The sequence below is a fragment of the Anabas testudineus genome, chromosome 8 (genome assembly GCF_900324465.2).
Source record: "Anabas testudineus chromosome 8, fAnaTes1.2, whole genome shotgun sequence".
NCBI lineage: Eukaryota > Metazoa > Chordata > Actinopteri > Anabantiformes > Anabantidae > Anabas > Anabas testudineus.
The window spans coordinates 5,671,554-5,685,004 of NC_046617.1; the positions used below are offsets into that span (position 1 = coordinate 5,671,554).

Below are 13,451 nucleotides of genomic sequence, written 5' to 3' on the forward strand. Positions count from 1 at the left end.
GCGCAGCTGGACAAACAGCAGTCCTATTCTCCATCCCACCATGCTGCCATACCGAACGCTGTTTAATAATCTATGGACTTGCTGTCAAAATGGCTCTGTTTCATTCGCTGCATAGGACAGTTAATGTATAATGAGACAAGACTTTGCCAGAATGGTAATGAGCAGTGGACAGCTTGGTCTTTTCCTCAGATGCCACTTTAATCCCTTTAGTTGCCTGCAAGCAAAGAGTCTACAAATAATTTCTCGTGCTGGTGGTTCGACATGGATTCTCCTTGTCAATACTGCTATAAAACGCATCCTTAGGCAAAAGAAGTATGCATAACATAATACCAGAAATTATAATCATTTGTGTATCATGTCATATGTTTCTACTGACAGTTTGGAGATCAAATTTAATTTCACTGCTCACTCTATGAACCCTTTTGTGGGAAAGTGAAAAGTCACTGGTATGACATTGCCTCTTCTGGATATTTGCCATTCACGGTGATACCACACACTGTTTACACACCCAGAATAGAGCACTTTGTGTTTTTCCTAAGCTGTACATCAAACACTACAATACACCTGATAACAAACACAGGACTGTCAATGACACTGACAGAGCTCTGTACCTTTTTGTCACTCAGTCCAGAGACTGTGTCGATGTATTGCTCCTGGATCATGAAGGCTGCCAGGTTAGCTGTGTAGGACGCCAGAAAGATGACAGCAAAGAAAGCCCAGACCAGGACCATGATCTTACTGGTTGTGCCCTTGGGATTCTCAACAGGGACCGAGTTGTTGAAGACGATCCCCCACAGAAGCCACACTGACTTGCCGATTGTAAATGTGGGACCTCCAGGGTCTTGGGAGGATGAAGTCAAAGTGGAGAGTGGAATTAGTCTGTACATTGAGTACTGTTTAAATGTTCAATAATATGGATACATTTAGACAATTAAAACTACTAAAGATGTTACTGAGTTTGTTTGCAGGAGAAACGATGCTTAGTGTGCTTGTTGCATGTACAACAGTCACAGGCAAGTCTTTTGGGAGCATAACTTCATCCTGCCATTATCATTCGCACAAGCACAAAACCTTTGTCAGGAAACACATTCCTCTTATTTGTGCTCCTTTCAGATCTGCTGTTTCATCATGTAAATCAAGTAAAGCAATATAGTGGCGGCTAGCTAGCTGTGTGTACATATCGAGCTGATGTCTTTTCAACAAACAGTGCTGATAAATTAGTGAGCAGACTGTCAGGCTGTTCCCTGTCTAAAAATGATTGGTAAATCAATACTTACTGGAACCATCTGCTACTCACAGTCTATGTGTAGCTATAAGGGACAGCATTTCATTTAAAAAATATAAATAAAGTAGTGATGACGCACTTTTAGGTCATTTAGTTTTTATATTCATATGTACCAAGGAGCTGACAGTTGATAATGTGTATTTAAGGAACAATGTTGAATCGATCACTTCTTGAATAATTTAAATTCTAAGAATAATTTATGGACCTTAAATAATTATGAATTGAAATTGAAACAGGACATTAGCACAGATGTTTAGACCTAGCCCTAGTGTTGGGTATGTGCACAGTACACAATTAGATCCAGACCTCGTTTACTGGTGTAGTTTTTCAGTGCAAATTGAAATATGTCATTAGGATAACACTGATATATTAAGTTAAATTAATTACCAAACATCCACAGATTGATTTATCAACAGCTGAAGCAGCTCTTTTGCCTGGTAAACTAGATTGTACACAGATGATTTGGTGTCCTAGTTATGCAGTGACAATGTTTTGACATTGCTATAAATTTTGGCATCAAGTATACATTGTAAAATTCATAAAACCAGGTATCTGACAAAAATCAGAAGCCAAGCCATAAATCTAAACCCTTTGGCCTTTCTTCATCCATCCACTGCTGCTACCTTTTTAGGCTTCAAAGCTCTAAGATGAAACTGCAATATCTCAGTTTTCCACGCATTGATCCTGTATATGACTGCTATAAAATCAAGGACCTTAAGACGTGTCACCCCTCTTTGTGGACATTTAGGAATTGGACTACACACCATCATGTACTTGCACAGCAATAATAATATATGATTTTACACTGACGATTTTTACTAATTGCATTATTTGAATTGCTGTCGTTTCAGCAAAAAAAAAAAAAAAAGAAAGAAACAAACAAAGAAAAAAAAATTAAGTTATGATTATGAATGAAAACTTGTCTATAAAACACTCTCTTTTATAGACAAAAACTATGCTATTCCCACAGTCAGCAATTGAAACTCTTTCTCCTGAGGTTCCAATGAGAACCCTGGACCAGAAAATCTGAAACACACAACACTGGATAAAAAGTCCAGAGTGCTCCATTACCAAAGCAAAACCCAGTCTAACAAGTTCAACATGCAAATCCACGACCACCTACCAAGGTTATGGTAAAAGATATGTTTGAAATAGTTTTTCACTAGCAGCACTTTTAATTCAGGGGGATTTTACGTAAGAAGATGTTCCATGATCAGCCTCACATGCTTACCTGTTGGTTCCATGGTGTAATGGTTAGCACTCTGGACTCTGAATCCAGCAACCTTAGTTCAAATCTCAGTAGGACTTCATTTGTATCAAATGTAAGGCAGTGCACTTTTATTACCTATTCCAGGATCTTCAGTCTCTCAGAATTTTTGTCTATAAAACACCCATTTATCTTCTTTGTTGTTGTTGTGGTGTTAAAATGAGAAGAAACTGGGGAGGAACGAGGCAAGACTCACCTTTGGCATTGACCAGGCTGCGGTTGTACCCAACTGGACTGCAGTATTCAAAGACAAATACTGTGATGGCCACAACAGTCAGACACATGACAAACATCATCACCCAGACTGCCGGACTGTACGGTTCTGCAGGGAGAGAGAAAGAGCGCAGTCAGGCAGGTGAAATACAGTACATTGAAGCAAAGTGTTGGCTGTAGTGTTTTAGTAAAAAGGCAAATGATTCCAGTAGTATTATAAAAGTACCTCCTTAAAGAGTTTTTATTTCATTTTATTTGTCAGAAACATTCAAGAGTGATCAATGCAACAACCACAAATGAGCCAGATATCAAACAAAACAAGCAACCCTAAATACAAACCCCATTTCCAGAAAATGGACATTCACAGCAATGGTATGTAGAAAGATGTATTTAGAGGTTGAGGCAGCATGCTAACAAGTTGACAGCTGAAAAGTTTCAAAAGACCTGCCATGTGGCTCACGGGAAATCTGGCCCCCGAGATAGTCTCTGCAATATTTGTATCATCACGGCCATTTATTAATCTCCTTGCTTTGACTCAGAAGGTTATTGCGGATGTTGTTTTATTCTAATTATGGACAGAGTATAATGAGTTCAGTTAGTACAGCTACACTACCAGACTCTGTGACCGCACACAGACTGAGACATGCCCAGATTCTGTCTGAATTTAGATTCAGTCGCGCCCGAACTCATTTTCGTTGTCATGCAGTGTGCATTGTGAGCCCCCCCCATCTAACCTGTACAGTGTCTACATAAGACACTGTCATACATAAGTCAGTCAGTTTTGTGGTTTAAAATCATTGTGGTTTCTAAATAGTGTAAAAAGAACAGTGGCCACGTATTTCTATTAATGTCAAGAACAGAGAAATTTCTCACCCAAAAAGGCGGATGGTGAAACTGTCCCGTTACTTCTTGCCACCATCACACTGATCCCCGTCTCCACAAATGGCACTGAGAAGTCAATAATCTCGGAGCGCTCTTCGTTAATGGTCAGTGAACCAATGGCCATGTCTGCTCGTTTGTAGAACACCTGTGTAGAGTGCAAAGTCAGTAGAGATATTGTTTGGGAGAGAACGGGAGGGGGGGGGGAGGGGTGTTTATCTGGCCCTATCTTAATCATCTGACCTTGAGTAGCAGTGTCCCACATAATACAGGATGTCCACTGCTGACCTGTGAGATTAATCTCATCTATCAGTGGAGTCAGCACCCTCGGCCTCTGTCCCTAAGGGTGGGATACTGTCTGGTTCTTCTAGCCCACCCAGCAGGCAGATTGAGACACAGTCTTGGTATTGCAGCATATACCATAATGCCTGTTAAAGTATGTAAGGTGTGTCCTGACAAAATACTATAAGCAGGAAGTGGAACTAATCACTTGAGACTAAAAGTCACTGGTAGTCCGGAAGAAGAGGAAGTGATTTTGGCTAACCTCCCACTGTCCCAGCAGTACAATTCAAATGGCTCTGTGAGTGCTTTCCGGCCCCTTTTGCCATACGACACTGCTGTTTATCATGCTGCTGGAGAGCTGCTAGATTTACAGTCCAGACACTCCGCCTCATGCAAGCCATTAGCTTTCCTATAGAGTTTGATGCCTCATTGAGCACAATAGCCTTCCTGTTTTTGAAGAAAAGGGAAGAAAGGCCAACTAATGTTGTATCCTCCAACTTCTTATGAGGAGGGCTGGCCGGAGCAATTTGACAGTGGAGATTATTCACAATGGCACCTAGAGTCCTTCCCTCACTCTCTACAATGACCTTGGTACTGATGTACTCTTTAATCTGGACTCGATTGTATTTCCTTCTTTTAAAGGAAAAATTAGTTGTTCTTCTGTCATACTTTTTTTGCAATATTACATTGATTTTGACATGTGACAGTTTTATTGTTTATAATTGTGAGCAGCAGTGCCAACGTTAAATTACTGGACCTGGATCTACTGATGGTGATAATTGTGTAGTAAAGGTACTGTGGTATAGCTGGATGCCTAAACACTCTTTTCTCTTTAAAAAACATTCACTCTCTGTTTCTTGGTTTGTACAGTTTGTCCTCCTTATACCTTCTACAACCTAAATTAGAGAGTAATTCCCTGTTATAACCAGTTCTTAACTATATTAAGAGAAATACCAAATGGTTGCTATGTTAAACTAGTTGTTCTTACCTCTCCAATCATCCCATTCCATATACCCCGCACCAACTTGCCATGCTTGCCGTTGGTGACCAGGTAAAGGTCGTAGGAGAACTTAATGGTGCGGGACAGCTTCTTCAGGATGTCTATGCAGAAACCCTTACAGCACAATTTTGTGTATGGTTCAGTGTGACCCACGATGCTGGAAAAAAAAAAGTGGAGACAGAAAAACACATAAGAACATTCTAGGTTAATGAGTTTTAGGTTTTATTCAGCACTTTGTCTTTCCTGATCCACAAGCACTATGAGGTTTTTAATCGTTGCTCTCAATAAAGACAAAAAAGCTTGAAAATCTTTAGTGCTATTATTTTAGGCACATTTGTTATTACTCTTGACTTGGATGAAGAAGGTTTCTATTCTTTTGTTTTCCTCTGCATAAGGTGAAATTTTCAGATGTGAAACGTTAGGATCAGCTGAAAGTAAAAAGGATAAACCTTTACTTCTGTTTCTTGCTAACACCTGGGCCAGCACATGTGGGTTCACATGACACTTCTATTTAGCATGCATCTTTGAAAAATGCATACACAAAGCACTATGAGTTGATAGCAGATCTGTAAGAATTTAAAAAGCTTGAATTAGTTTTATAGTAAGTAACAGCAAACCTAATAGAGAGGTTCTCAAATCCAGTCTTTAAGCACTGCTTTCCTGCTGATTTCCAACTATCCCTGTACTACCAACACCTGATTACCCAGATCAGGTGTGTTCAGTCAGTCAGAGGCTGGATATGATTTGGAGAATGCAAAGTTAACTGATGTCTTCCAGCTTCTGATTGACTGAACACACCTGATTCAAGTAATCTGCTGTGGATAAGGCAGGAAGAGTTGGAAGATAAGCAGGACAGGGGTCCTTGAAGACTGGGTTTAAGAACTCCTGTCTTAAAGGCCAATTTTGGTTTAAAGTTTATTGTTATAATTTTGAGCATCATTCTACTCTACATTCATAACTAGTCATTTATTCGTTATGATAACACTGGACAGAGGTTCTGCCTGAACTAACAGGGTTTAAAGACATCACAATATCACAATTCTTGTCATATGTCAAGTCCTTGCAATTAATTTCTCCAAAAATGTAAAAGTGAGAAGGAATCAGGGACTGAGAAGTAAACACAAAGCAGGTAATGGAGGTGGTGGAGGTAAGGACCAGGTGTTTCCTCAACCTTAAATCTCGTGTTCTGATGGGAGGATGCAGGAGACAAAGCTGGAAATACTCCACAAGCTTGTGCATTATTTTATTGCCCTGACAGATGGATGGACAGCTGGCAGACCAAAACAAAGCCGACATAACTTAATTACAAACAAACAATACAGACAGAAGTTGAACGCCTTGCTGGCTAATAGCAACCTTGCCATTTCCATTAGTATTTAAAATGTTAACCGAGGACGTGTAAGTAATTAGTTAAAGGAACAACAAATAATTGCAAATTAAAGGCTCAGTCCATGATTAATCATAGGTTTGCAGTGTAAACAACGCTTGAACCATGTATTGTTATGATTACTAAAGTTGTGCGAAGGAGCAGCTCATTTGCATTTTATATTTTTATCAGTGGAACTTGTTTAGGGTTTGGCAGTGTGATTGTATTTACTGTGGTCAGTGTAAAAACATATTTTTCTGGACCCACAATTTCCAAAAGTGGTCAAATGATTAATAGTCAGCAAGTCTTTGCAGATCTTAAACCTTAAATGTTTGTGCTTTAAAATCATTTCCTGAACAGTAGCTCACAAACCCACTGACACACTTTTACGTCTGTAAAAAACATGTTGTCAGTGATGATGTATAACAAGTATAAATAAGTTAATGTTAGAATCCAGCTAGATTGTTGAGTTTAACACAGTATATAGTATATACCTGGTAGTCAAGTGTTTGTGGAAGTGAGTAACATTGACATTAAGTGGATGAACTGATGCTAATGAAGAGAGAGATGTAGGAGAGGAGGAGGACAGCAGCCAAGATGCTGCTGTGGGACAATCAACTAGAAGCAGAAGCAACAGTTGGGATTGAGAACAAACGGATACATGTGGGTGGAGTGCTATTGCCCCTTCAACCATCAGTCCTCTTGCGCCCTCACTGGTGACAGCAGTAACCTGTCAATGTCTCCTCTCTAATAGATAAAGTGCAGGCTTGTCCTAATCATTGTGATCTTGGTGCTGCTTAAGTCTGCTGATGTGACAGCCAACCAGGAAGGCGTTTTCACAACTCTGAGAGCACTAATGACAGTCACTCCTAACCCAGACCCTCAGACTAATGGACTCTGCACCCACACATCAGGACCAGGAGGCAATGAGACCAACAGATGAGGCAGAGCGGAGCCACAACAAACGGAAACAAATGAACACTTTAGAGGAAAACAAGGCTGCCACGACAGACTGCAAGTAAACACTGTAGTCCCAACATCCCACGTCTCACCAGCTGCCAGGGTTCAGGGCTGGGCTCGGCAGTCAATTGCGTTCAAATGGGGGTTTGGGAATCGTTGCAAATGTGTGTGTGTGTGTGTTGTAATTTATTCAAAGTGTGGACTTTCATAGAATAATGTTTTGAAGCTGCTCTAAGAATAGGTCCAGGCAGCAGCGTGTGACAGATCTTTCAGTGTGTGCGCTACAGTGTCAGTGGACATCTGTGTAGCTGAGTATGTCTTGTTGTAAATCACCACCTGGTGATTTAGTTTTTTTTTTTTGTATGAAAGCAAAACTGCTTTATTAGCTTAAATCAAATTAGGGGCTGCAAAGTCCCACTCCATTCCCTCAACTGCGCAGATTTGTCAAATGTGACAAAACGTAGATGCGTACTAAACAGCTGGAATCAGAAGGGATCACAAGATTTATTCCAGTGGTGTCACGATAAATGAAAAGAACAAAAACAATGATGACTTAGTCTGATAATCTAAAGTCTGTTGAGAAAATTAATACCCATAAACATTGCTCATAAAACAGTCTGCTGCTCTTTTGACCTCACACAATTCCTGTGGCCAGATGTGTTTATTGGGCTGGTAGGTTTGTGTCTGACGTTAATTATGAATAAAGTTTTACATATACACAGAATAAACAGAATACAGTTTTTAAAGACAATTAGACAAGACAAATAAAGGTGCAATCCAAATAATACTTTTTAAAAACCAGAACCTGTAGTGGGTCATCTAGGTCCTCACTAGGCCCACTGTCCTGCTTGTTTTACAACTGTCCCTGTCCAACACACTGCTGATTACCTGGATCAGGTGTTTTCAGCTAAGCAGAAGCTGACAGCAGCTGTTTCCAGTCAGCTTTTTGATTGGATGAAAACACCCAATCGAAGCCACCTATCAGCTGTCACACAGCACTCGCCAAAATGTTTGTGTTTCTTTTATATGAAGACAAATCAAAGCACAAATGGGAAATTACTTGGGCCATAGCCAAGTTTAGAAGAAAGGATGTGATAGCATTAACATAGTGACCAAGGCTGGAGCAAGTGCTATGTTGATCGAATAACATGAATGTACTGCAAGGATTCTACCTATCAGCATTATTCATTTTTCAGTTGCTTGTGAATTCACCAGTATGTAAAGTTGCTTAGAAACTTTCTGTGCTGTTGCTCCGACAATCTCATCCAAAGAAACTCATCCCCTGCTGTACTCAGTCTCCGCTTGAATTAAATCATCTTAAGATCTAACTAATATTGAACTCAGCTAATATATGTTGGCATTATCTTCCTGGGTCAGTACCACCCTTCATCAGGACATTAGCTCTGAATGAATCTCTGCCAGCGTGCTCTGTGCAGTTCATATTCACAAGGAGGACTTGTCTGACTCAAAGGGGAAATCTTGTGTTAACTGTTTTGAGCAACTTGAGTCAAACCTGTGCAGGGAAATGGTGCCTGCTTTTCAGGTCTCTCTTAGGATGAATGAGAACTAGATAGAGGATCTACTGGGCAGGCAAAACTGATGATTTATTAATCATTTAGGTAAAATGATCAACATTTGGTTGCCCCGACATTTCAAATGTAATTGTAATGTCTGATTTTTATTTTTTATTTTTGAACTGCTGTTGGGGATAAAACAACCATTAAAAAAAATCCTCGGATTAAAAATGATGACTACATGCTGTTCTAATCACACTATGCTCAAACGTCCATCTTTACTTTGGCTATTGGATAGTCAGAGAAGCATCTAAAGGTAGCTCTTCACCTTTGATTGCAATGTTCAGTGCTTAGTTGACCAAAGTGCAGATTGCTTCAGTGAACCCTTCATTGATTTTATCTGCTTGTGTCTTGAGTTGTTGCGCAGCTGTACGAAAATGTTCCGTTGTTCGACAAGGAGAATTATGCACTTTTTATTCTGAATAATTGATTAAGTCAGCATGAGTGATTAAGCCATACGGCGCTCTACAGCACAAAAGGGACGTTATGTTCCCTTCACCTTGTTAACGCCGTTGTCATTAATGGATAATAACCAGTTCTTCTCTTCCTTACTAATGAACACCAATAGCAGTCTCTAGGTGTTCAGGATTGATGACATGGCCTAATTGCCCCATCTAATTGATACTCCACCTTGCAGCACATATATTTTCCTGATTGAGTCACAGGGTGCTCCTTTGGATATTGCACTCTGGCCAAGCAGCCTAATGAGTATCTTACCTCATTGAGTGATAAGAAGCCATGCCTGGGTTAATGGCAGGGGAAGAGCCTCTTAATCTCATCCCTAACGACACTTTCAAGTTAGATACAAAATCAATTATGCCAAGCATGTTAACATGTAAGAGGGGGACTGTGCAGTGATAAAGTGGCTTTGCATAGGATGATTTCTTTGACTTAAAATGGTCTATACTTGGCCTGCTGTCTTTTTGGCCTTAATCCAGTGTATTGGAACTTCTGGTTCAAAAGGTTTTCTTAAATTATTGATATAATATAATAAAAAAAAAACTTGGTCAATGAGATTTGATCCACTGCTGACTACAATACCTGGATCTGTTGTGTTCAGCCAATCAAAAGCTGTAAGTGAGGGGATGGTTGGAAAACAAGCAGGATAGTGCCCCTCGAGTGGTTACCCCTGCCACTGTAGCAAAACCACTGTAACAACTCCTGGTTTTCCTTACCCCTAAGGGACAATAAAGATTCCATCTAAGATCCAAGGGTAGCATATGTTTTATTAAATCTTCCATCTCTTCTTGTTCTTTTTATTAGCAATGAAAAAGCATTCTCCTTTTTTTTTTTTACTGGTGTTTAAATGACAAGCTAAGTCTAATTAATTAACCCTAATGCTGCAATGAAACTTTACATTGCTAATGCATTCTCTGCACGCTGGTGTCTGCACTCATTTGTGAGGTAGAATAAGTACCGCTGTAACATCCCCAAGTTTTAATTGTGTATGTGTTCCTTTGACGGTCATGCAAAGTGTTGCAGCATCACTTACGCCTCTGTCCTGTTGGACTGTCGTCGGCATGGTACAGTGTTGCTGACACATGTACCAGTCACAGGGTCCACTGCCTCCACAATGACAAAAGGCCGTTCCTCTAGTGTGGCCACTGTCAGGTGCCTGTAATCTGACACCGGCTCCAGGTAGGAGCCGTACCGCGGCCACACGGGGTATCTCATCTGCAGGATTCCCATCTCGTAGGTCCCCACCTGAGGGAGTTGATAGAGGAGGGATGAATGAACATGTGCAAGTGAAAAATCTCTGCACCGTAACTAGTGAGGACATGACTACATAACCACGTCTATCTCGACCTTCAATCTTAATACATTTGTCCCCAATTCTCTGACTGTACACACTTTTATTACACTTTTATCGCACATCTTTGTGATTTGTGCATCTGGACCTGGCACAGCGTGGAGAGCTTAAACTCATAGGCAGTTTTGAGGAAATTGATTTTTGACTCACAGAGGATGTAGAGAGTGCAATTATACATCTAATACAATGAAAGCAATTCCTCCCTCGGCCATATAACCAGGGTAGCTAATTTTAATTGGATGTCGTGGGGAAATGAGCATTCAGGCAAGCTGAATAATCAAGATCTGAAATGGATCATTTCAAGCTTAGTTATTTGAAGAAGCTGTGACATGTTTAGTAGCATGTTCCACAAATTTCCTCCCTCACTCTGGCTGTTTAAATCAAGCTTTAAATTAAGGCATGAAGGTCACAGAGGACCTGCTGTACAGCGCTTAGTTAACCACTGATTGCTAACTTTATAGTGCATCACAGGGAGCTAATAAATGCTGCTGTCAAAAATCCACAATTGAATTCTAAACATATTTTTACATTTGTGGGCACCGTAATGAGAAGCAGCTAGTGTTGGTTTTACGATTGTATCAGGAAACATGATAAAAAAAAAAAAAACAGGCACAGAGGTTCTGTGTATATGATTAATATACTAATTATCAACTTATTTTAATGATTTAAATGTTTTTGTTTAAATCTCTTAAAGGTCTCATGTGATTGATGAAACTCACGTTTAGTGACGATACGACATCGCCCATGACACCCGTACGTGATTGTTGAACATTTGTATTTTAAAACTACGAGCGTTAATCTGAGCTCTAATTATTCTCCACTGTTCCCATTCAGCCAAGAAAACATTTGTGACTGCTGGCCATGCAGTCGACACTGTGTGAAACTGTGAAAACAATCAGACATCATAAACATACATCATTCTCTTAAGGCTTAGATCAAACCAGGAGAATGACTCCAGACCTGTAGAGACTCTGTAATACTCTCTAATCTGTAAAACTGAGTGATATCTGAGAAGGTTCATACAATGAATCTGTGTAAATAACATCTGTAGAATATTGCTTTTCCTAAATCAATAACCCTGCATCAGCTCAGTCACTCCAATGAAAAGAATTTGGCCTGGCAGGAAGCAGCTGTCTTTAATCATCACCATTTACCAGTGTCACTGTTTTGGGGGAGGAATATGAGACGAGCATCTTGTTTGCTGTAGATGCATCGATTACACCTAAAATTCACGTCTGATGCTGAGATAGATGGTGCAAACATGAGCCGACTAATGATAATGACCATTGTCGGACTAGATCCCAAATACTTGATTGTGCTGCTGTAAATGTTATTAAATTCCCCGAGAGCCCCAAATAATAAAAAAAACAAAAACAAATGTCAGAACAAAATGTTTTTCCTCCCACATAATCTCTGCTGTTTATGCAGGAAAGGGAACAATCCTGTGTGATCACACCAGTCAGTACAGCTTATCAAAATGAAATGGAAAAACAGAAAGCAGAGAAATGTGCACATATCCTGTTCTCTGCAGAATACCTCTCTCCTGTCAGTCATTTCAACAGATCTGCCATTTGCTTTTTGCTCCACACGTGGGTATTTAGTCAAGTCAATCAGGAATTAAACATTTCAGAACACTACACTCAGATGGAAGAAGATCTTCATTAGTCATTCATTTTGGAAAAAGCTGCAGACTTTCTTGTTTTGTTTTACACAGCACATTAAAAGTACTGTCAGTGATCTCTGATTGACAGGAGAAGGAAAAACATTGCAGATCTGATTTAAAATGTACAATTCTCTTTGGAAACTCAAAATATTTAGCAACTGTCACTCCAGTGGCACGTATTATTAGAAATCCACTGGGAAGTTAGATTTTTATTTTTATTTTTGCCTGTTTACAATCTCTTCTTCATCTGGCGAGGTGGTAATTTTCAGAGTTTGTGCTCTGCATAGATATACACCTGCTCTTCAGTTCTGTGTATCACCCTGCCAGATAACAGCAGTGATAGGAACACTTCCCCATCCTCCTCTTGGGCTTCTTCACTCTGTCACCACACTTTTGTAATTCTCTCCCTGCATCTTCCAAAAGTTAGCTTTACTTTTAGGATCTTTTCAGATCTTTTGGGGAAGCTGTTAAACAGTGACGGATGGGAAGTTGCAAATTACATAAATAAAAAAAGTGAGGAGCGTAATGCAAGGTATCAGTCGGTACAATGTGACACTGACTCTGGTTAATGCACTGGTGAGGTAGGAATGAAACAGATTGGCTGTGCTGCAACGTGTACAATGAGAAAGCACAGAAAAAGGCATTGAAAAGATGGAATTGATTTCTAGCTTACAGAGAAAAGATGCTAGAGGCTACAGAAACTTAAATACAGAAAAGAGATTGCCTCACACTCCTTCCTCACACGAAAAATGGGTGGGCTCAAACAAAAGGTGCTATCTTCTAAGTTGTGTATCGGATTCAGACATAAATAAAAGCTGAAATGTTTTCTTTTGTCTCATAATCATATTTTGATGTCAAACTTCTTCTGTTACTCAGAAGAAGACAATATCTTTAAATGCAAAGGCTTGTATGTATGTTAAAGTATATGCATGTATACTTGAAGTGAAGTTTGACCTGTTACACCAGTAAGCAGCATCTTTCATTTAGCATGTGTGCGTCTGTGTCAAAGCTGTCCAAACAAACTGTAAAGCCACTCTCCTGTTGTTTTCCCCTCTAACTTTCCTCAAACACTTGTCTGAGTCATCATTAATCATATTAGCTTCTGTCTGCTTTCATATCCAAAGCAGCATCTTGCATGCAGTATGTGTGTGT

General features: G+C 39.8%; 1 protein-coding gene across 1 annotated transcript in view; it reads right to left on the reverse strand.

The window, feature by feature from the left end:
* The window catches only part of grin2ca (glutamate receptor, ionotropic, N-methyl D-aspartate 2Ca), a 47,259-nt gene that overhangs the window by 6,732 nt on the left and 27,076 nt on the right, over positions 1-13,451 (reverse strand). Inside the window, exons 5-9 of the mRNA XM_026354029.1 lie at positions 10,319-10,530; positions 4,915-5,083; positions 3,639-3,792; positions 2,749-2,874; positions 612-841 (exon numbers count right to left, since the gene is read on the reverse strand). Coding sequence (XP_026209814.1) covers positions 612-841; positions 2,749-2,874; positions 3,639-3,792; positions 4,915-5,083; positions 10,319-10,530 — 891 coding nt within the window. The remainder of the gene's footprint in view (positions 1-611; positions 842-2,748; positions 2,875-3,638; positions 3,793-4,914; positions 5,084-10,318; positions 10,531-13,451) is intronic.